This window comes from Notolabrus celidotus, chromosome 13 (assembly GCF_009762535.1).
Source record: "Notolabrus celidotus isolate fNotCel1 chromosome 13, fNotCel1.pri, whole genome shotgun sequence".
NCBI lineage: Eukaryota > Metazoa > Chordata > Actinopteri > Labriformes > Labridae > Notolabrus > Notolabrus celidotus.
Genome location: NC_048284.1, coordinates 8,519,489 through 8,542,929, shown reverse-complemented (window position 1 = coordinate 8,542,929; position 23,441 = coordinate 8,519,489). Strand labels below are relative to the sequence as shown.

At 38.9% G+C, this 23,441-nt stretch overlaps 1 protein-coding gene across 1 annotated transcript in view; it reads left to right on the top strand.

Moving 5' to 3' along the window:
* fntb (farnesyltransferase, CAAX box, beta) overlaps nt 1-21,981 on the top strand; it is a 34,523-nt gene extending 12,542 nt beyond the window's left edge. The window contains exons 5-12 of the mRNA XM_034699919.1: nt 2,329-2,475; nt 4,265-4,348; nt 7,705-7,791; nt 7,907-8,036; nt 15,099-15,231; nt 17,073-17,184; nt 17,349-17,463; nt 21,486-21,981. Of these exons, the coding sequence (XP_034555810.1) occupies nt 2,329-2,475; nt 4,265-4,348; nt 7,705-7,791; nt 7,907-8,036; nt 15,099-15,231; nt 17,073-17,184; nt 17,349-17,463; nt 21,486-21,656 (979 nt within the window). The 3' untranslated portion in view covers nt 21,657-21,981. The remainder of the gene's footprint in view (nt 1-2,328; nt 2,476-4,264; nt 4,349-7,704; nt 7,792-7,906; nt 8,037-15,098; nt 15,232-17,072; nt 17,185-17,348; nt 17,464-21,485) is intronic.
* Nucleotides 21,982-23,441: the final 1,460 nt, after the last annotated feature.

Genomic DNA, 23,441 nt, shown 5'->3' with positions numbered 1-23,441 from the left:
GTTTTCCTTCCAGTTCCAACTCAGTTAGCTCACAGTTTTTTTTAGCGTTCCCTTCATGGCCGAGGATGAAGTGGACATTTTGAGAGAAGCTGAAAGAAGGCTCAGAGTTATAGTCTGTATTGTGCTGCCAGATCAGCTTTGAGGAGACCGGGTCAGGGGTGCTCACTTAAGAATCTGAGGAGCTGCTGCAGACCTGAAATGTAAGAAATATCACTGATTTGAATGGATACAAACCTTAGCTGAATGGGACAAAAACATAAGCCAGTTAATGAGTTAAATGCTTGTATTGTCTTTAAACAGTGTGCAATTAAAGTTGCTAAACTTCTTCATAACAGAAGAACATTTGTCTTATATTCATATGCACAACCCACACACATGCATATTCATAATGCATAAAAAATGTATGAATCCACCCTCAACTCCTCTCCATGAAAATATGTTTTTCAATGATGCCATTACAAATGAACTGTTGATTTATAACAGGAAAGATGCATTTCTTCATATTCAACACTTCCATCTTCAACCCATAGATCTCCTTTTGTTATGGTTGCATTATCAGTGCATATGCAATAATAAATCATGCAAAACATTGGAGCCATTGACTGTGCACAAAAGGAGATGGCCCCTCTCTGTTGTACAAAAGTGTTGCCAAAATATCCCAACAACAGGCGCCAACATCTTGCACTGGTTGTGTTTTGTAGGCCAATCACTGCAGTAGGGATTGGCTGGTAAAGCAGCAGTATTGGTGCTCCATCCCTTCTGTTAACCAAAGCACACATTTAACTTAGTGATAAGATTGGAATGATCAGTCACATCAGCATAGTCGTGTTATGAAATGAGCTATCCAGACTACACTCGTCTTTTGTACCAGGCTGTAAACATGTTTATTTCTGCTGTAAAGATCGTCTTTTTTGAATTAGTGTGTATGTGGTTTCTGGTACTTCCGGAGCCAGCCTCAAGCGAACACTTGATGAACTGCAGTTTTTAACACTTCCACATTTAGACTGGAGGTCGTCGCTTGGCAGACACTCGCGGCTGTGGAAAACTCAGTGATTCTTAAATTAACTTTTTCTCTTCCTGTTGCTCCTTTACTCTACTAATTCTGAGCACACAGCCATGCAGGATCCACACTTGTCAACAGAGCTGTCAATCATGGCATTAGACCCAATTTTTATTGCATCAGAGAACTAATTCAAACTAAACTTCTCTTCAAAACTGAGCACATGGACATAAATCAGCATGATAAGAACTAATCTTGTCTCAGCAGGATGAAGAAAAACTCGTCCATGCATTTATTTTTAGCAGACTAGACTACTGTAACGGTGTCTTGACAGGACTCCCTAAAAAGTCCATCAGACGGCTGCAGCTCATACAGAATGCTGCTGCTCGAGTCCTAACAAGGACCAAAAAAGTAGACCACATCACTCCAGTTCTTAGATCTCTACACTGGCTTCCTGTCTGTTAGAGAATAGACTTTAAAATCCTGCTGATGGTCTGTAAAGCACTGAATGGTTTAGGCCCAAAATACATTGCTGATCTGCTACTACTTTATGAACCACCTCGACCTCTGAGGTCATCAGGTACTGGTCTGCTTTCAGTCCCTAGAGTCAGAACAAAACATGGTGAAGCGGCGTTTAGTCATTATGCGCCACATATCTGGAACAAACTCCCTGAAAGCTGAAGGTCCGCTCCAACTCTCACCTCTTTTAAATCAAAGATTAAGACTTTTTTATTTGACACTGCCTTCCTATCTTAGATTATTTTAATCCACTTCAAATTAAAATTTGAATGTATTTTTAATATATTTCTATTTTTCCTTTTCTTTTCTGTTTTATTATATTTGTCATTTTAATTGTGTTCTTTTATGCCTGTCTGAATGTTTCCAATGCTTTTAATGTTTTAATGTAAAGCACATTGAGTTGCCCTCATGTATGAAATGCGCTATACAAATAAAGCTGCCTTGCCTTGCCTAACCATAGTGACAGACGTGTTTGCTACATGTTCTGGCATCACTTTTTGGAGGCTGTCATGTCATCCACCTATGATTTAAACATCCTCTTTTGTTATTAAGGCCCGAGCACCGACACGCAGTGGCGGCGAGGCCCTATTGAAACCCTAAAAATGATTATTATTCTTTCTAGTCCGCAATGAATCGCATATTTGGAGCCTTTAACATGCCCCAAAACTCATCAAACCTCACACACTCATCAGGCCTGGTGACAATTTTTCTATTTAGGTGTTCTCATTTGATATTTTATTTCTATTAAAACAAACAACCCTTCATTATATTTGTACATAACCCTTTCTGTTTGTGTCGTTTCTCCTCAGTGTGTGTCAGTTCCTGACTCGCTGTCAAAGCCCGACGGGAGGTTTTGCTGGAGGACCGGGACAACACGCCCACCTCGCACCTACATATGCTGCTGTCAACGCCCTCTGTATCATCGGCACGGAAGAGGCCTATAATGTTATAGACAGGTACACACGGGGTCTAACACTACACCAGGTGTTACCATGTGACTGAAAAATCACAACATTAATGAAGAGGGAGAAGTTTGTGACTGAATACTTCCTCTGTTGTAAATTTGGACTAAATTATTTCAATGTGGAAACACGTATAAAATCCCATCAGCACATGCAGAGGAGGAAATGCACTGCAGATGTCTTAGAAAATTAAAAGTGCCAGCAGCTTTGATTTAGAGCTTTGTTTTGATACATTGGAATTAATAAGCTCTTTTTATATCTTAAAAACTATGTATTGAAATATACAAGAGGAAGAGTAGAGAGTAAGTAAAGCGCTTCATGATGTTCTGCTGATAGGGGATATCTGTTTTTGTAACCAATAATGAGAACTATATTTACATTTCAAAGCTTTTAATCAGCAGCTGTGAAATGTTTGAAGTTTATTTATGGCTGCACAATGAAACCAATACTGATCTTAATCTGGATTTTTAGTAATAGTATAGTATTAAGTAATAATATGAACATGACTAACTGTGACACTGACAGTTTAAATACTAGATCAGCTTGTAGCATAATCTGCTGCATATCAAAACAAATTCTTCATGAAGTCACAGCAAGCCATCAGGACTCTGAAGGGACTCATTTCCTAGTTGTTAAAACAGACATTTGTATTCCTTGACATGTCTAAAGTAAGAAAACCCTCAATAAAACAACTGAAATTGAGCAAAATTTTTTAAACACAGCTGAACCATGTCTTATTGGCTTGCAGAGAGTGACTAAGGTTAGCAGAGCTAGCACCACCAACGTTCAGTCCTCCTTGCAGGTGCACATGCCTGTGCTGGTTACGCCAGTTTAACACACAACTTTATCTCCATTCTCTAGATCAAAATGCAGATAAACCATATCGCACTTCAAGATGGCATCTGTCATCTGAGCTTGTTTACATCCAGGTTGTCGTGTCTTGAAGCAACATAGCAGAAGCCATTAACTAGGGCTGCAGCTCGGCTAGTGGTTGAGGCAGCTTAGACACAAATTTGTCCAGGACTTTGGGGCCTGCTATGATAAAAATATGAATAATTCATCTTGCAGACTTATAATTCTGGTGCTGCTAGCGATGATGCATTCATTTAATTAAGTGAAGAGATATTTTAGCTTTACTTGGCGAACATATCCAGGAAGTTGTGGCTGCAGTCCAGAGCAGAGGAGAAAAAATCAACTCGTTTGAACTATTTTTAATCTTATTTTTGTTCTATCTTGCACATTTTTACACTTACACAGTAGCATTAAAGACTGAATCTTGAATTAGTATCAGAGATGTGAGTAACAAAATTAATATTGTATGTTTTCTGAGCAGAAGGTGGGGAAGTGCCTCAATACCTATCATTATCTGTAGGTTGTAAGTATTTTTGATTTGGGTCGAGTGAGGTCAAGATTTAAAAGCTCAATGAAAGTATTTTGTCTCTGAAATAAATCATCATTTGTTTTATCTTATCCTGTAGTCCTAATTTGTATATTTTCTGTCTTTAAATCCTTTTAAGTACACAGAAACTCAGGCCTATCTTTCCTGTATGTACACCTGATTAACCGACAGTGAAGCTCCTCATGTTTACAGTCTTGATATCTATGTGTTGACTCTCTGTGTGTTTTATTAAATTGTCTTCCACCCCTCTCTCTCTCCCCTTTTATCTCCCTCACTCTGTGCTCCTACTCTCCCTGTCACCATATATCCCCTCTTCTCCTTCTCCACTATAATCCCCCCTCCTCCTCCTCCCCTCTCTCTCCTCCTGTGCTGACTCCTCTCCAGGGAGAAGCTGTTAGATTTCCTATGGTCAGTGAAGCAGCCAGATGGCTCGTTTGTGATGCACGTTGGAGGGGAGGTGGATGTCAGGTGAGGAGATAATATTACCCCCTTCTCCACCCTCTTTTATCTCACCTTTGTAGCATTTCCTTGAACAGCACCATCACCAAAATTAAAAACAGATTGTTATTACGTTCCTGCTGAATGACAGTCGGATTCATTTTTACCACAGAAGTGAGCCTTTTTGAAACAGACGGTCTCCCTTTTCTTTTTATCTTGTTCTCCTTTGGTGTTGATAAAAAAAGAGGAGAAATACCTGCGTCTCTCTTGCACGAGAAGAGTGGGTTTGTGTTGGGTTTCCTCTCTTTGAATCTGCTTTGTGAAACAGTGGCTTTTTAATAAGCAGCTTTGAGGTATCGTCTTCTGTTTCCACAAAGAGCCGCAGAAGTCAAAGTAGCTTCTCCGCTCTCAGAGGACGCTGTTATCTGTTGCAAACCAATTAATGTTCTGCTGTCATTCCGTGTTATTTCAACTCTTTTGTTTTTTCTTCCCCTGCTGGGTTTTGCTCATCTGTCTCTCTCCTGTAAAAAAAACAGTATTATCTCAGAAATGTCAACTTTTAATGAACTAAGAAAAATCTTCTGCTTGTTTTTTCGTGGTTTTATTAGACTTGGAAGCAGAGAAGTGTCTCAGACTCACTTTTTCATTCCAGGAGAAGTCTGTTGATATCTCATTTTTTTCTTATAGTCAACAAAATCTACAAAGAAACTTATAAAGAATTGATTGGACTACATTTCCCCGGGGATGAAGAAGTACCTCTGATCTAAACCTCATTGACAGTCTCTTTACTTTGTAGTAATTGTAGTTTTCTTAAGTCTCTCATGTGCACAGTGTCCTGGCTGTATACATTCATTTCCATTATACAGATTCTGTATACTGATTCAAATCTTAATGAGCAGATGATTTGCATCCCTGTGTTTCAGCATGTATTTGTAATATGTAGGAAAACAGTCCATGTACAGAGCAACACATCAGTCATAATGTAAAACAGTGACTCATCAGTGGCTGATCTCAACTAACAGATATTTGCATTTTAGTGCAGGATATAATTCACTCTGAAAAGCTGTCTCTGAACTCCAATATCCTTCTACAAACAAAGCAGCCCTAGGACAAAAAGGAGGGTTGCAACTAGGGATGTAAATTTTAAGTATTTTTCCGTGATCGATCTTTGGAAAAAAACATTGAGTTTTTTTTTTTTTTTTAAAAACAATCCCAAATGTTTTTCCCCTAAATTATCTTTTCCACAGCAACAAAATAATAATAATAAAAGCATTTTATTCATAAAAGCGCCTTTCTTAGCACTCAAGGTCACCGCACAGGGCAGAGTTTAAAAAACAAAATCAAAATTAAGCTGATAAAATCAACAAGGAATGATACAGTGCAATTAATAAATACAAATAAAATGAACAGGATGAAATACAGTGCAGTGAAGAGGTGTAATCAGAATGAATATGACAGTTTAAAAAGATGTGTCTTGAGATGTGATTTAAAAATAGAAAGAGAGTCGATGTTACAGATGTCTGATGGGAAGGAGTGCCAGAGGCCGGGGGCAGACTGGTTGAAGGCTCTGGACCCCATGGTGGTTAAACGGGCGGGTGGTGTAGTTAGGTGAATGGAAGAAGAAGACCTTAGAGTGCGGCTCACTATGCATTTAACTGACGGTATTGAATACAGGTACATGTTTAACACTGAATATCAACAATCAGGCTCATAAAAAACTCTCTGCGGACATATCTTATAAAGTGAAGGCTCAGGCTACTAATTGTGGTTTTGCTTCAACAAGAGAACTGAACAGAAAAGTACTTCAGACTCAGGGTGTCTAGTTTTCTGTCTACTCTGTCTTTATATATAAAAAGAAAGAACGTGTATGTGGTCAGCTGTCAGCCGTGAGGGCAACCGGGTCATAATCAGTCCAGCTGCAGCAAAGCCCAGACGGCTCTGATGTTGCTGGTCTGCAAACATGGCACACATCACTGTTTCTTGTATGAAAAGGTAGGCTTGTCTTCCTTAAACAACAGAAGAATGGAGCATTGGTATATCTTTCTTTATAAGGTCATACTCCAGGAGCTGCCGTCTTATTTATGCTCCTTATTGACTCCTAAAGTTGTCAGTGGCTGTCATCTGTGGTCACATGGAGAATTTCTTTTTATCATTCCTCTGGACTCGCTCTATCTTTGGTAAAAGTGCTTTTAATGTCTTTGCTCCCTCTTCTTGGTTTGAGCTTCAGGGTCGCCTGAAACTGGATTCTTTAATTCGATTGGAGGATTTTAAAACTAGGATAAAGGATGATCTTATCAGCTTGTGCACATGTTTTTAGAGCTTAACACAGCTAATTTATAAATTGATGTATTAGTTACTTGTCACTATATGTTTTGCCCTGTTCATTTTGTGAAACTTGTTATGCTGCTGTCTTGACCAGGACTCCCTTGTAAAAGAGACTTTGTATCTCAATGGGACTATTCCTGGTAAAATAAAGGTAAAATAAAATAAATAAAAAAATAGCGTACTAGCAATTCCCACCAGTCTGTTGGCTTTGTATCCAAAGGTGGGGAACTGTCCTGTTTAAAGTTGTCAGCCTTCGTGTTTGTGACGTTGTTGGCAGCAGTTGCGTATTGGTCCTCTTTAAAAAGCGCTCGTGGAGACCCGTCACACAGCTGCAGACCCCAGCTGAACGTCTCCGCTGTGTGCAACACCTTAATCAGCTGATTCACATTGAAACATGCTTTAAACTTAAAGCACCTCCCTGATAGCTGAATGAAATATGAGACCACTTGATGTTAGTTCCACGTGACAGAAAATTGAAAACAAAAATGCGTGTTTCAAGTAATTTCTTAACCATCAATTAATCTTGATTAATTGTTGACATCCCTAGTTGCAATGCTTGAAACACGTTGGCAGCAGCTGGATGATATTTTGATAGTGGTTGAGGTGAAATCTGGTTGGTTTAGTACTTGCGCCCATAATTAGATGATCCCCAGGACACAGATAAGAGAAGGATGAGGTGAATGAATGATGGTGTAAAAATGAATGAAGCAATCATTATGAAATATTACTCCTGCTTCAACTTACTCTAAGCTTCTTTTGTCAGGGAATCATGTTTAATACTGGTTTCATTGAGAGGTTTGTAGATTCAGATAAAATCACAAAACATGTTGCCAGCTGAAACTTTCAAGTTCAAGGTGAACAGACGTACCATGTGTTTGCAGGAGAGGAAAGTATGTCGCCGCCAAGGTGGATTGAAAGTATCACACAAACACGTACATCAGAACAGGTGTTTATATTCGGTCTGCTGGCAGTCTAAAAATACGATCCCTTGGAAGATAACGTGTGATTGTAGGAGGAGCTGACTTCCTGCTCACCCACGTCTGTGCTGTTTCCTTCTCCAGGAGTGCGTACTGTGCGGCTTCTGTAGCATCGCTCACAAACATCCTCACACCCAAACTGTTTGAGGACACGACCAGCTGGATCCTCAGGTACAACCCACAAACACAGCGGGCTAACGCTGAATAATTAAAGTGCGTTTTGTGCCTCCATAAAGCAGGGGGGTGTTTTTTTTTTATTGTGTGTTTTATTTCACCCTGTCTGCAGGTGTCAGAACTGGGAGGGTGGTCTAAGCGGGGTGCCAGGGCTGGAAGCTCACGGGGGGTACACGTTCTGTGGCACAGCTGCTCTCGTCATCCTGGGGAATGAACACATGCTGGATCTTAAAGCTTTACTGGTGAGATATGACTGACTTTTACACACCTGAAGGCCTCTTTAATCAAAAACTCAAAGTATGGACATTTCTCGCTCCAAGTGGTTTTACTTGGATTCAGTCCAGCTGTCAAATTAAACCAGGCCTTGGTATTAAAGAGGTTTCCTTTTTATTTGGACCAAAGCTGAGTCACAGCTGGTATCAAATACAAATAAAATGTTTCTTCTTAGAGCAAGATTTACTGTTGAAAACAGCTGAAAATGCTGGTTTGAAGATGTTTGATTTATGCCTTTTTTCATCCATGTTTGCTCTTCTAAGTTTCCCTTCAATGTGTTCAGGATCATTTCTGTCTCTTAGGAAAATATAGAGATGTAGCTGTAATCAATATACTGACATTTTTTGTTTTTAGTTATTCATGTTGCCATCAGGCTCTTCTCTTGACAAAGTTTTTGTACAGTTGGTTATGTTTTCACCTCTGGGATTCAGTGTTTACCTTCATTTGGATATTTTCTTGTCATTTTCCTGCAGCAGATCAGTATGGAGAGGGCTATGGAGCTTTGTTTGAGGGACACAAGTTTAATGACACAGAGTTTGAGCGGACATGTTTTCAAGACTATTGTTGCATATTCATTTACACGGAAACATTTTGGGCGACTGAAAACGTACACTTTTGAAACGGGTACAAAAGGGAAAAAGTAGCTCCTTTCGACGCCATACAAACTAGCAAAACACGCATCCTCCACAAATTGTGACGTCACCGCCCCATTCGCATGTGCGTACAATTTTTTTTATAGAATTGTTTATTGAACTTTTCCAATATAGACACATAATAAAGCAAACAATCAGAAATTGTAGAAGGGAAGCTTATGCTCATAGAAAATAAATCACATCTGTAGTGGACAATGTCCGTTTTACACTTCCTTATAGTGACAGCATTGAAAACATAAAAGAAACAGAGCTTTACAAATGGTACAAAGACAACCTAACCAAACACACAAAAAAGAACAAGAAAAAAGAAAGGGGAAAAAAAAGTGTGTGGGGGAAGCCACGGCTGCATGTAAGTACTACGTTTCAAGTCAGATAGCAATGTGCGAGTAGCAGGATAATAACGACAACGGCGGACATGCTAACTCTACTGAATTTATCTAACGCATCTCTAGACAAAGTGTTAAGCTTTCGAGCTTGCGTTTGCTACAGTCCTCTTGTTTGTTTTTACTCAACTCACTGTGAGAGCACCGCCAAAAGCGCAGTTGTGAGGTGTATCATTTATGAACAGAAGCACATCCATCGGCTGCTGGTGTGGCACAAGCGGCAACCTCGGGTCTCAAAATATGAAGCCCGTGCGGAAGTGTTTTAAACTGCAGTTCATCGATCGTCCGCTTGAGGCTGGCTGCAGAAACACTTGAAACCACATACACACAAATTCAAAAAGCAAATTTGCAGCAATAATAAACATGTTTACAGCCTGGTTCAAAAAACGGCTTCAGTCTGAAGAGCTAATTTCTCTATAGGCACACACTGTACGGGGGGTGAATTTTTTCTAACGCAATGGTTCAGAAGATATTAAGATTATGAGTTTCGCCCAAATAAGGACATGACTGACTTGATTGACAGGCGGGAACACATAGCTCTTGGCTAGGAGGCTCAAACCCCGCCTCTTTACCTCACACTCCTCCACAGCAGTTAGGTTGTGTTCAGCATTTCCAATACGGCTCCCGCCGACGATTGACTTCAAAACAGCGCTTCAGGAACACATAGGTGACATCACGGATACTGCATCCAATATTTATACAGTCTATGGTATGGCATGCATATTCCAGCGTTTTCAGTCCCCTCTGCGATGTTATGTGAACGTTTTTTTTTTAAACCTTATAGGAAAAGACTTTTCTGTTTTTAATGAGGCTGCTTTCAAGTAAACAATGCCTGAAGTCATCTGTAAAAAAGAAAGATTGGGTTTTATCAGTGCACCTGCCTGTAACATCACTAATTGGAAGGGGGAACACAACAAAACTTAGCACAAATTCAAACTTTGGAATCTCTTCACTTAGCATTGAGGATGTTAAAGTTATCCCAGTAACTACCGCCCCATTGTCACTTTGCATTCAGCATACATTCAAATTCTGTGAGGCGAGGTTATAAAGTCAGATTTGCATGTGACTGGACAGAAAACTTGATGCTAACAGGCTTGTAGAACTTTCCCTCCTCCTGTACACAGCCTCACAGCTCAGGAGTCAAAATGTGATTAACTTGAGGCTAAAGGTTAAATGAGCAGGCCGCCTGAAGGGTCATGTGTTGCTGTCGGGCCCCTGCAGAATATGGATTTCTGTGTCGGTGATAAGGCCTGAGCAGCAGTGAAGCTGGAGGTGACAGCAGGAGGATGTAAGCGGACACCAGGTGTCTCCCCTGTTGTAAAACATCACCTCAGTATAACTCTGGCTGCTATAAGCTATGATTGATGGCACTATTAGATAGATAGATCCATTCTGAGCACCGAGATGTGCTAAATATTTGCATGTTCCAGCTCCTAATATGAGAGGACTTGTTGTATTTTTCAGTCTTTTATCAAGTTGGATTAAATATATGTGGGTTTTGGATTATTAGTGGTACGAAACAAGATATTGAAAGCAGTGGAAAATAAGAGAATGCATCTTTTTCTTTGCTTCTGAGACTGTAATAGATCAAATCTTTCGCTGTTATATTAATAAAAAGCGGAAATTGTCATACTTAACCTAATCTGGAGAGTAATTTAAAAACCTCTTTTCTATAGAATAGGAACACATCAATCAATGTAAGGATTCACAGCTGCAGAATACAGATCTTTTTTCATTTAATTTCATTCTTGAGAACCTTGTTGTTCCTCTGAACTGAAGCTGTGTTTGATTTGTTGGGAACAAAAGCTGCTTTAATGAACTCTCCCTGTATGCAGTGATGTAGGGTGAGTCACTCTGGTGAAACAGTCCCAGTTTCATCTCTGAAAGAATGAATTAATCATTCTCAATCACATCCAGAACAGATTCACGTTGAAGGCAACTCTCAGACTAATGTGGCCTTGTTGTATTTTTAATGCAGCGTTGCTGAAGCTCCATTTTCAGGGAGTGCAGTTAACAATCTGCAAAAAGAAGAAACCTTTTTCTTCTCAGTGATTTTTCTCTGTCGTGAACACAATCAAGTGAAAAATCACACCTTTTAAAAGAGTGTTTTTACAACCCACAATGACGGTTTGGAGCAGGATGCAGTTGTGTAAGTGCAGTAACAGCTCCACTTAAAGAAGCAGCGCCCGCAGAAATCTATTAAAGGTGACATATGCAAAATGGACTTTTTAATGGTTCTCTACCTGAAATATGTGTCCCTGGCATGTCTACAAACCCCCCGAGAATGAAAAAAATCCATTCTGCCCCTGTTTTGATTTCTACACCTTTCTGTAAATGTGTGTGAAACGAGCCGTTTCAGACTTCCGTGTTTTTGTTACGTAACAACAATATCCGGTCTGTCACGGAGTCAGAGCTCGGAGCTTGTTGAGTCCATAGACTGTATAAAATAATACTGAATCCCCCCTCCGTTTTTCATTGACTGCACAAATGTGTGGTAACAAGGAGCTTAGGAGGGAGGCATGCTAGTTGTAGGCTGTCTTAATAAACACAAAGGTTGGTTTTAACTCCCCACGTCTGCAGATTTGAAGATCTAGTGGATTTTTATTTATCATGGATAAGTGCTAGCGCTAGTTAGCATAGCTACATAGCTACATGTCGTAGCTGTAGCTGTGTACCAAGACACACGTCTACATACTGACAAATAAAACAACAAGAAACACAGAATCTGTGACCAATCCTTCAGAAAAGGTCCCGCTGCCTTTCTGGCAGAGGTCGGTTTTACTCCCAACGTCTGCAGATTTGAAGATCTGGTGGATGATTTTTATTTGTCATGGATAAGTGCTAGCGCTAATTAGCATAGCCACATAGCTACATGTTCGTAGCTGTAGCTGTAGCTGTGTACCAAGACACACGTCGACATACTGATAAATAAAACAACAAGAAACACTAAATCTGTGACCAATCGTTCAGAAAGGTCCTGCTACAGGCGCCTCTCCGTCAGGATCAGATTCTGGATCAGATTCAGAGGGTTGAAGTAACGTGATCTCTGAGCAGCCGTGTATATTCAGCCAACATGTAAACATTAGATCAACGTGCTGGACAGCCGAGGCACATCCACTTCCTGAGGGGGCGTGGTCAGAGGGAAAACAGAGTGTTCTGAGGAGGACTGAAGAAGAGGGTTTTTCAGGCAGACCAAAATCTGATTTCAAAGTGGTTTTTTTAGCATAAACTTTAAAGACATGTTTTAGGGACCTCTTAGACCAATATATATTGATGAAAAAAGCTTGATATGTCACCTTTAAGATACTGACTTCATGAAGGGAAAGCTCCGTCATTTAAAAACACCCTGAACGTTGTGTTATTACCATTTTACTGCTGCCCATGTTAGAAGTTTCTCTACAACTGTAGAGATAACAATTCTTGCATATTTTACACCGACAAGAGGCCGGAGTGAACCCCGAACATAAAATATGCATCTTTAAAAAGTGTTTCTTTGTTTTACATGGACTCTTGAGGCACTGGTGTTTGTAAGGAGAGCACGCTGCTCCAGCTGCTGGGGAAGCACATTTAAGTCAATGTGATGATCAAAAAAACATTCCAATGATCATCATCAGGATCATTTAGTGTTTAAAAGACATTAATCAATAACAAAAAATAATGACCTGGTATCACAGATTGATAGCCTCAAATATCTAAAGTATTTACATATTAAACAAAACTGACAAATCTCTTTATTGATAGTCACACAATGTCAAATACTTATGGGGAAAAGTCACAACATGAGGAGCCATACTTTTGCGATATAATGACTTCTCTCTTTTTAAAAAAAAACAGTAGTGTCGCAAATAATGAGGGTTCTCAAAAAACAACAAAGCTGAAAATACAGACATAAGAAATTATGACATATTGTCTGAAATGCTTACACTTTTATAATTATTTTATTTGAAATATTAGGTAAAAGTGTCCTGATAAATTACAACATATTTCAAAATGCTGACAAAGTGTCTTAAAATAGAGACATTGTATCATGTGAGCCAGTATATGGACACAATATCTCCTTTAAATGACAGTGTAACTCAAAAGGAAGTAGTATTATCACAACTTGACTTAGTGTCTCAAAACAATGAGATAGTTTTTTAAATACTGACATATCTCAAAATAATGTCAGTGTAACAGATTGTTAAGGTTTATCTAAAGATAGTGAAGAGGTATCTAAAAACTTTGAGATAGTCTCAGAATACCAACATTGTATCTCATAATATTGACACATTGAAACAAAATGTTACAGAAGACAATACTGATTCAGTATCTCAGAGTACTGACTCATATCTCAGAATATACTGACTCATATCTCAGAATATAGTCATAGTAACCGAAATGATGATTTAAACAAGATATAAAACACATCACCCTTTAGTGGTGACACAGTTTCTCCACATAATGACACAGTTTCTAAATATACTGATATTATATCTGAGAATAATGAGTAAGTGTAACAAAATATTTACATAATTCCAAATACTACATATTATCTCAAAATACTCAACTAAACTCATCTTTATTTATACATCACCTTCCGTACATTTAGGGAATGCAGAACAAAGTGCTTTACAATAGAACAGAGAGACAGAAAATAACAGTAATAGGTAGAATCTAAAAAGGCTAAAACAAGATAGAGGAATAAAAGTAAAATAAACAAATTACCATAAAAGCAATAAAATAAAATTAGATGAATACCAGGAAAAAAAAATCAATAATTACAGTAAATCAATCAAATAAAATCAGATACAGTAAATACCAGAAAAACAAAATCAATAATTACAGTAAATCAATAAAATAAAATCAGATACAGTAAATACCAGAAAGATAAAATAAAATCATTACAATAAAAACACAAATAAGAGAAAAAAATACAGTCATTGCAATAAAATCAGATGCATGCCAGAAAAATAAAACAACATAAAATAAAAATAAAAGTGATGCTAAAGCAATGGTAATAATTTGTAAAGAAAGGTAATTATGCATATCAGGCTTAAAAAGAAATGGTTAAAAAGCCTTATAAAAAAACAGCATCATCCAAAAGCATCACCCAAAATAACAGTGTTTTAAAATACATTCAGATTATCTTTACATGTTGCATAAACTAATGTCAGTGTAACAATACTGACGTAATATCTCAAAAAAATCGAGTATCTGAAAGTCATGACATATTACCCCTAAATGCTGACATATGAACATGAAATAATGACATAGCATTTAAAGATATTAAAACAGTTAATTAATATATTACACTGATTTCATAAAAAAGGATACAGTATTTTAGAATAATGAGATGTCTCAAAATAATGAACAAATGCTACAAACACGATTCACTATTTCAAAAACTTACATAGAATCACAATATACTAAACTTATTGCACAAAATATTGAAGTGACATTAAAAAGAATACTCAGTCCACTTTCTGATGAGCAGCTTTAATGAGGAGCTTTTATGTCTTGTGTAAGTATGTCAGGATAATGTTTGTACAGCCAAATCTGTGCTGTGGTGTCGTTTCTTCTTATTAAGACTCAAAAGACCTCTTTTTTAAAATCACACGTGGTTCCAAACCTCTCCGTCTTCATGAACACTCCTGAGATCCGTCTTCAGTTCTGACTGAGAGCTAATAATCTCCCTCCATCCTTCAGCAGGCAGAGGAGACCCCAGCTGGCATTAACTCAATATTCCATAATTAATCAATCTAAGCCCAGTAGACTGGATCTGCACCAGTTAGCGGTTTCCACAGCAGAAATATCACAAACTCCTTCCCCTTTTATTAAAAATCTTAGGATCCACTTTACTTTATCTCTTCTACGCGTTTACATTTCCTGCTTCTGCCTCTGCTGCTGTGACACTCTGGAGTTTCAGCTCAGAGTGTTAGCTTCTCTGTTAAACAACCCTCACTGTGCTGCAGCTATTTTTAATTACGTAAGTGTGTGTTTGTTGTGTCCTCCTCAGAGGTGGGTGGTCAGCAGGCAAATGCGTTTTGAAGGAGGCTTCCAGGGCCGCTGTAACAAGCTGGTGGACGGCTGCTACTCTTTCTGGCAGGCTGGACTCCTGCCTCTCCTCCACAGAGCCCTGTTCAAAGAAGGTACTGTAACCAAGGCTGCAATGTGGACAAAATAGTTCCTGTCAAATAGACCACAGAAGATTTTGAGAAACTCTGTAATTCCGTTGGTTAAAAAACAAGAATATATGTTGTTGTGTGATGGAAAAACAGTCCAATCACAGCAGCTTTTTAACAGATCAGTCAGATCTCTTTATAAACACAGTGCCCTCAGAATATGGAGAACTAGAAAAGAATAGAATGGAATAAATCTTTATTTCCATTGTACATGGTAGAACGAAACTGAAATGCCACTCACTAATCAGTGCAAAAAGTAAAAGGAGGACAAATAAAATCTGTAGACAAATATGAATAATTGATAAAAACAGAAACACACACAGCATTCAACATTCAGTCATTCAAATGATCGCAGTCTCAAATTTATATTTGCATTATTTAGTGTTAAGTGCACTTATTGCTTTTGGGTAAAAACTGTTTTCAGCCTGTTAGTCCTGGTTTTCATTGTCTGTAGCAGGAGATACAGAGGGCACAGTGTCAAACAGGTGGTGTCCTGGGTGTGTTTAGTCCCTGGTCCCTTTTCTGTTTAGTGTTTAATCAAACAAGTTGGCTAAACTGAATTATATTAGTGTGGTAAAGATGGACTCTTCACTTTTTTATCAGTATAAAGAAAGTTTAAAGTTGATGATTTCAAAGAGGTGGTGTTGAGGCAGGCCATTAGCCTCCTTGCTAAGAGCTACAATGCGCCCTTCCTGTCTATATATACAGCTGGGCCCCTAATTATGCAAAACTCTAAATCTTTAAATCTTAAAAAATAATGAGTAATGAAAACAATCACCCTCCGTACAGTGTGTGCAGATAGAGAAATGAGCTATCCAGACCCTAAAGATCACCTTTTTTGTATGGTAGTGTATGTGGCTTCTGTTACTTCTGGAGCCAGCCTCAAGTGGACACTTGAGGAACTGCAGCTTTTAGCACTTCCTCACTGGGTTCAGATTCTAAGACTGGAGTTTGCCACTTGGATACAATAGAATAATATACAGTTGTGCTCATAAGTTTACATACCCTGGCGGAGTTTGCCATTTTTCAGAGAATATGAATGATAAGAGAAAAACTTTTTTTTCACTCATGGTTAGTGGTTGGGTGAAGCCATTTATTGTCAAACAACTGTGTTTACTCTTTTTATATTATAATGACAGCAGGAACTACCCAAGAAACCATGAATTCTGCCAGGGTATGTAAACTTATGAACACAACTGTATACAATACGATGCCTGACACATTCCCCATGATGATAATGAAACGATAATATCCTGAAACAGTGACTTTGTGATAACTGATGAATTGAAAGACAGTCAAGTGATCAGGATATGTGATAAGCTGAGGAATACAAAATGCCCCTAAAAGGTTAAGTGATGACGTGAGTCAGATTAGAGCGCCTTATTACTGAATGAAGATATTGATATTTGGTGCTTGTGATATGATACTTGTACAGCACATGTTAGGGCAACAATATACTCCTGTATTGATGTTTTGTCCCACCCTTATTATTTATAGTTAATACAGCTCTCTTGTTGCAAGCACAGCACAGAGTAAGGTATCATGCAATGAGTAATTGAGAAAGAAAGAACCTAAGCTGCATAAAAGCTACTGTCTCTGCACCCTGTTTAGGTAAATACAAGCTGTCCCAAACAAGGTTCAACCAGGATGTGTGAACTGGAAATGGCTTTTTTATGACTCTCTTTTTCACCCTGATTTTGTGCTTTTAATGCCACGTTTGGCCTCGTTTACTTTGCTGTTGTTACATCTTTTGTATTCCTTTTTTAGAATCTAACGAGAGTTTTGTGTTTTAAACTGTGTCCGTGCAGGAGAGTCGGAGCTGAGTCGGCAGCGGTGGATGTTCGAGCAGCAGGCCTTGCAGGAGTACATCCTCCTCTGCTGTCAGAACCCATCAGGGGGCCTCGTGGATAAGCCTGGCAAGTCAGTCCCACACCATATGGACACACACACACACACACCAACACACACACAAAGCTGGCATCAGCAACCCACACACTCTCTAAACAGTCCGTGTGATCTCATAGTTTTAATGTTTCATGTCGTTTCTTCGTTGATGTCTGGTATCGTTGCGTCGGTGTGTGCAGGTCCAGAGATTTCTACCACACGTGTTACTGCCTGAGCGGCCTCTCTGTGGCGCAGCACTTTGGGAACCAGGAGCTCCATGATGAGATGATCCTCGGCAGGGAGGAGAACAGACTGGTGAGAATGAGTTAATGAGAGGGGAAACATTCCGGGCTCATGTTTTAGGTACGGTTATTTTAGCGGATAAAAAGTGCCTAAAATAAGTTGACTAAAGCTGGGTGTCATAATAACTTCTAATCAGCCCCTTAATAACTACTACAGAAAATGAGTCCACATTGAAGGGTTAAGGGTGCATATTCTTGTGGATTTTCAAAATAAAAGGAAGATAGGTGTAGTTTAAGTCATTTAAAAACCTTGTCTTCATTTCTCTGCAGCTAAATCACCTCTTCTTTTTTTAACCATTGATTCACTTTAATGAGATTCTTGAAACTATTTTAAGCTAGATCATATTTTAAGTTCCTGTTTATGTCAAATTGAACAGTGAAAGAGTAATGTTGAATCTCTTATGGATTAGAACACAGAGATCATAGAGTGGATGCTGTCAGGCTGGGTTTACTTGCTCCACAAATTTGCATTAGTTTTGATCAAATTAGCAGAAGCCCAATGACTCTTCTTTGTTCTAGCATGCACACTCCTTTATAGAAGCTGTTAAAAGAAGGATTTAGTATTTTAAAAAGCAATGTTAGGTATTTTGTAAAACATGTGCATTCTGTATTTTGATTTGAGTGAAGTAAGATTCGTCCGTCACCTAAAAATGAAACAAAAGGCAGCTTATCTTGTAGCTGTAACAAAGTTGGCCAATCAGCATCTCTCAGTTTAAAACATTAACCTGTATCATCTTGTTTTGTTTCTTTTTTTAATCTGCACAAAAAAGCTTTATTGTAAAAAATCATGTTTGAGTGTAGGAATCATAAGACACCTCAGGAATCCACTTGTGTCCAAAATGTCCAACGTAGATGCTGTAAGGTTTCAATCGTCTCTCAGCTGGGTGATTGTTTGATAGGACAGCTGAAGAGAGACAGTAAACGTGGGGAGTAGAGAGAAGGGGAAGACATTCAGCAAATGGTCAAGGTTGAGAGCAAAACCTGCAACCGCTGGGACAAGGACTATAGTCTCTGTACAGTGGGCACATCTTTTTTTTTTGGCTTCATATTTCATGACTTTTCCTAATTGAATGGGGACAACTGGGAAAACATGAAATGAAAATGTTGATATGTTCCAATTTCCTGTAAAAAAAAAAATGAACGTATCAGTGTTCCTTGGGGTCAATTTGACCCCAGGCTGTTTTAGCTGTAAAACATAAGAAATATTAACATTTTACACACATTTGTTTCGGTTGTTTTGGATGATATTGAGGTCACTATAACACACCAAGTCTCCAAAGACATTCATTGATGTGTCCTGTGTCATACGTTTTGATAACATAGAAACAAGGCAGGGCCGACGAGAGTATGACAAACTCGCAGCAGTTTGATGTTCTGTTTTACAAATAAAGTCCTTCTAAATGCTTTAAATTGTGTTTATGCTTGAAATATATTTTATTTAAAGGGCTATTTAGGTAGTCAACAAACCTCGGTAACAATCAGTTTCTGGAGGTTTAAAATGCTGGGGTCAAATTGACCGCAAGGATAAAAGATGTTAATAAACCGCTAGGCACTCAGTGCCCCGTATCGGTTAGATTTTTGGCTCCTGTGATAATAAATATAATTCAAAGAAATGAGAATCACAGGCAGGCAGAAGCATTTGTTCAGAAATCATTGTTTCTATTCTTTTGTTTTCATATCAGCAGTAGTAAGTCTGGCCACACCTTTCCACTGATATATACTGTAGGGTGGAAGTAACCCTGGGTAGGACTCGATGGCCTTTTAGACTCTGCTGCGAGACCTCTATTAAAGGCTACACCGCAGAGTTGACAGAGATGCAGTCTGTTGAATTTTAAATGAAACCTCAAGTCTGTTATGATATCACCCAAAATAGATCAGCATCATTCAGACTCCTCACACGGTCATTAGACTTGATCAGCTCTGATGACTTAATGATGAAATGACAGTCTCCAGCTCTAATCTGAATCTGCAGGTCCTCGAGGATGAAAAGAGAACATTAAACTCCCTGAATGCCTTCTGAAGAAGTCTCATCACTCGCTCATTTATCCTCTGATCCACTTTAACCCTTTCACTTCTCCACCATGTGGTGAATTATTTATCTGTTGCCTTGTTTGCATACGATTGAGATGCATCGCCCGCTCTTACAGTGAGGAGAGTGTGACGCTGCTGTTTTAGCACCTTTCTGACGCTCTGACTCAGGGTTTGTTTCCTGATGGTGAATACTGAAGAAGCTGCTCTGGCTGTTGGGCGAAGAGTGAAACATGCAAACTAAGCATGCATGTGGTTTTTACTTGAAGATGTCACCTTCTCATGCTTTGGGTTTGGTTTAGTTTTTTCTGTTTCCTGTTGCTTTACTGGCACTGAGAGCTGGTTACAGTAAGTTCTCTGTGCATGTAGGTTTGCACTTCACATCTGGAATTTTAGATTCACACAAATGAGCGACTAGCTAGTGTCCCAGCTGTGAGGTCCAGTCAAGGAACCAGAAAGATCTTCTTGTGGCGTCCGTTTACAAAGTTACTGGTGTGGAAAAATTATTGGCAACTAATGTTGAAATAAGAGGACTGCCTGCTGAGGCTGGGCTGCAATAAATGGCATTACACCATTTTCTCCCAGACAGCAAATTCAAGTTGACAGGATGCAGAAGAATAGCACAGAGGTGGTATTTATTACAGAGTTGCTACATAATATTTCTCAGGAGTTGTTGGAGTTGTATGTTGGGGGATGTTTTTGTTCATCAGAAGTTTAAAATTGTTGATGACAAAAGTGAGGTTTTCTGCTTCCACTCTACAGCTCCAACCAAAGATCATCATTATTTCAACTCATTTTGTCCAAAATATGTCAGAAAACTTGGTAAAAAATACGACTAAATGCTTTTCTTAAGCCCAAGATGATGTCATGAAATGTAGTGTTTGGTCCTTAGCCCAAAGATGTTTAGAAACAAGGGAAAGAAACACATTTAAGGAGTTTTATACAGATCATTTGTACTGTTTTCTTTCTAAAACGTGGCTTAAAACATAATCTGGACTAGAAAAATAATTGCAATTTCTTAAATTCGATCAATCAATCAGTCAAGACCCAACACGAAGACGGGATAAGATCCAGTCCCATCTTACAGACAGGACTCAGTCTGATCTCATCTGAAACAGAATCAGAAATACTTTATTTATTGTGCACTTAATTCAGGCATTTCAGAGCTCTTATAAACAATAAAATAAGATATAAATACAAAAAAATAAAAAAAAGATCAAGTAAAATAGAATGAAATAACTACAAAGCTAATCTACCATGAGCAGAGCACTTTGCAGCATTTAGCAAGTTACAGCGGCAAGGACAAACTTCCTTTAACAGGCAGAAACCTCCAGCAGGACCAGACTCATGTTAGACAGACATCTGCTGAGACCGTGTTGGGTTGGAAAGAGAGATAGAAAGAGATGAAGAGAGAGAGAGAGAGAGAGAGAGATGATGGAGTCTCACAATAAATGTTTGTTGCAGCTAAACTCTGTTTTGTAATGTTTCATAAAGATTGACAGTGCTATGTATATATATAACCTAATATCATCATTACATATATTATTATATAGTTTATGCAAGGACATGTAAATGCATGTAGTTAGATTATTATGGGTTGTGTACATAAACATTTATTGAATGTATTTGCACTGTGTTCATTTGCATGTGAAGGTACAGGGGCTGGTGAGTGAGGATGTGGTTGGGTTGGGAGAGATGTGGGTGTGTGTTGCTGTTTTATGTTGCTCTTGTGTTGTTCCTTTTTCTTCTCTCAAATTTCAAAACTGTGCACAAGTCTTAAAAGAATTAGATTCTTTATCAGTAGAGCAAAGTTGTTCTTGGTGTGTTATTGTAAAGAAACCAAGATTTGAGTCACTTCTGTAAGTGTCAAGTCTGACAGTAAGAGTGTGATATCGTGAGTACACTTGAATCAGGTTCACTACAGGTCAAAAACTGGAGCAGAAATAGGTTAAAAATAAAATGTTACTCTACAGTAAATATCTCATATTGTTCATTTTCTCCTTTCAGGCGCCGACTCATCCAGTTTACAACATCTGTCCGGAGAAGGTAGCTCAGGCCCTGCAGCACTTCCACCAGCTGCCCATCCCAGATGACAACAGGCAGCCCGGAGCCTCCGCCGGCGATAGACCGTCCGACCCCGCTGCCGCCGCCTCCGGATCATCCGACAATCAGTCCTAGTTAGTCCTCCTTTGTGACGTCAACGTGTGAATCATGAACCAGCCGACTCCAGGGAACGGACTCGAACCAGCAAACAGCGGTCAGGTCTGATTCAGGCGAGCCCCCCCCCCTGTAGCTGGACTGAGGGGCCGACCCTCGGTAGAGAGGAGGGCTGGAGTTTAGGAGGAGTTTCCCTGAATAAAGGTTGACGGTGATGTGAGGCAAGCTTCACGTTCCGCTCAGATTTTGCTTGCGATGCATTTTCTTTTCTTTCTCTGAAATAAAAGTGAAACTTTAAGGTTTCAGTAAAAAATCAAGTTAATAAAGCTTTGTAGAGCACTTTTAATGATGGTGTTTGGAAAATCTTTTTAACTGTTTATGATTGGTTTACACTTAAGACACACTATACAATTGTATAAATGTTATATTTGAAAGGATTAAGGAAGGACTGGAAACGGGTTTAACAGTAACTACTACCACTAAAAAAAAAAATTGCATATCTGTTTTTTTCTGGCTGATTCTAAATCCTCCTGATAATATAAGTTAGAGAAAAATAGGAAATTATTTCTTCTTCTTCAGAGTTATTTCCTGCAAAAATGCACGACATCCTCAAACTAAAGCAACAAAAATCTTGGGAATTTTTAGACTGTAGAAATGTAACTATAAAACAATAGATTGTCAATATTAAAAAAGGACAAAAATAACTCTTTTGGGAACTTTCCATAATATTGGAATAGCAAATTCTGGAATGACTTTTAACAGCCACAGACTGCTCAAATGTAGCACAGTTTTAGTTTTATAACTCAGAACATAACCAAAGATTTTTGGCTCTAACTGCTCTGCTGAAATCCTCCAGATCTATAAGAATCAACAGTCACAGCTCTGAAAGCTCTGAACATTTTGTCATATGAAGAAGGGTCATGGAAGGAAAACATCCTTGGTTGGATTAGGAGACTGTTTCTCGTCTTTCTGAGAATCTTTTGTGAGATCTTGCAGGTGAATTTAGGTCACAGGTAGTAGGAGTGGTGTTTAATTATAGTTGTGGCTACCTAATCTCAACATCTCATCAGTTTAACTTTGTATTACAAAACAAACAGTGAAGTAGAAAGAGAGGTACAACATGATATTCATCAGTACAAGCTGTCCTCTGAGCTTGACAACTGAAAGTGGCTCCTACACACGGACAAGTGTGACTGTGTATTACTTACACTGCACACTACTGTGTGAAGGGATTTAGGTGATAGTACATTATTAAATAGTCCTGTGAAATAACTGAAAAATCCCCCAAATGAGGCGTCAGCTTTGAAAAAAACAAAGTTACACTGATAAGTTTTCAACCCTGGGAGACCCAATTTGTGAATATATACCCTAAATCCATCCATTATCTTGACCGCTTATCCCATTCAGGGTCGCAGGGGGCTGGAGCCTATCCCAGCTGACATCGGGCAGAAGGCAGAGTACATCCTGGACAGGTCGCAAACCTTTCACAGGGAAAACACGGAGAGACAGACAACCATTGAAACACACACACGCACTCACACCTACGGGCAATTTTGGAGTGACCGATGAACCCGGTGAGCATGTTTTTGGACTGTGGGAGGAAGCTTGAGTACACAGGGAGAACATGCAAACTCCACAGAGCAAGGCATCTGACCCACCGGGGGATTGGAACCAGCAACCTTCTTGCTGTGAGGCAACAGGGCTAGCGACACCTTGCAAACGTTTCTGAGGATCAACCTGTAAGAAGTGTTCCTCTGTTGTATCCATATATCCGTTTATAAACCCTAAACCTTTGATTTAAATTCA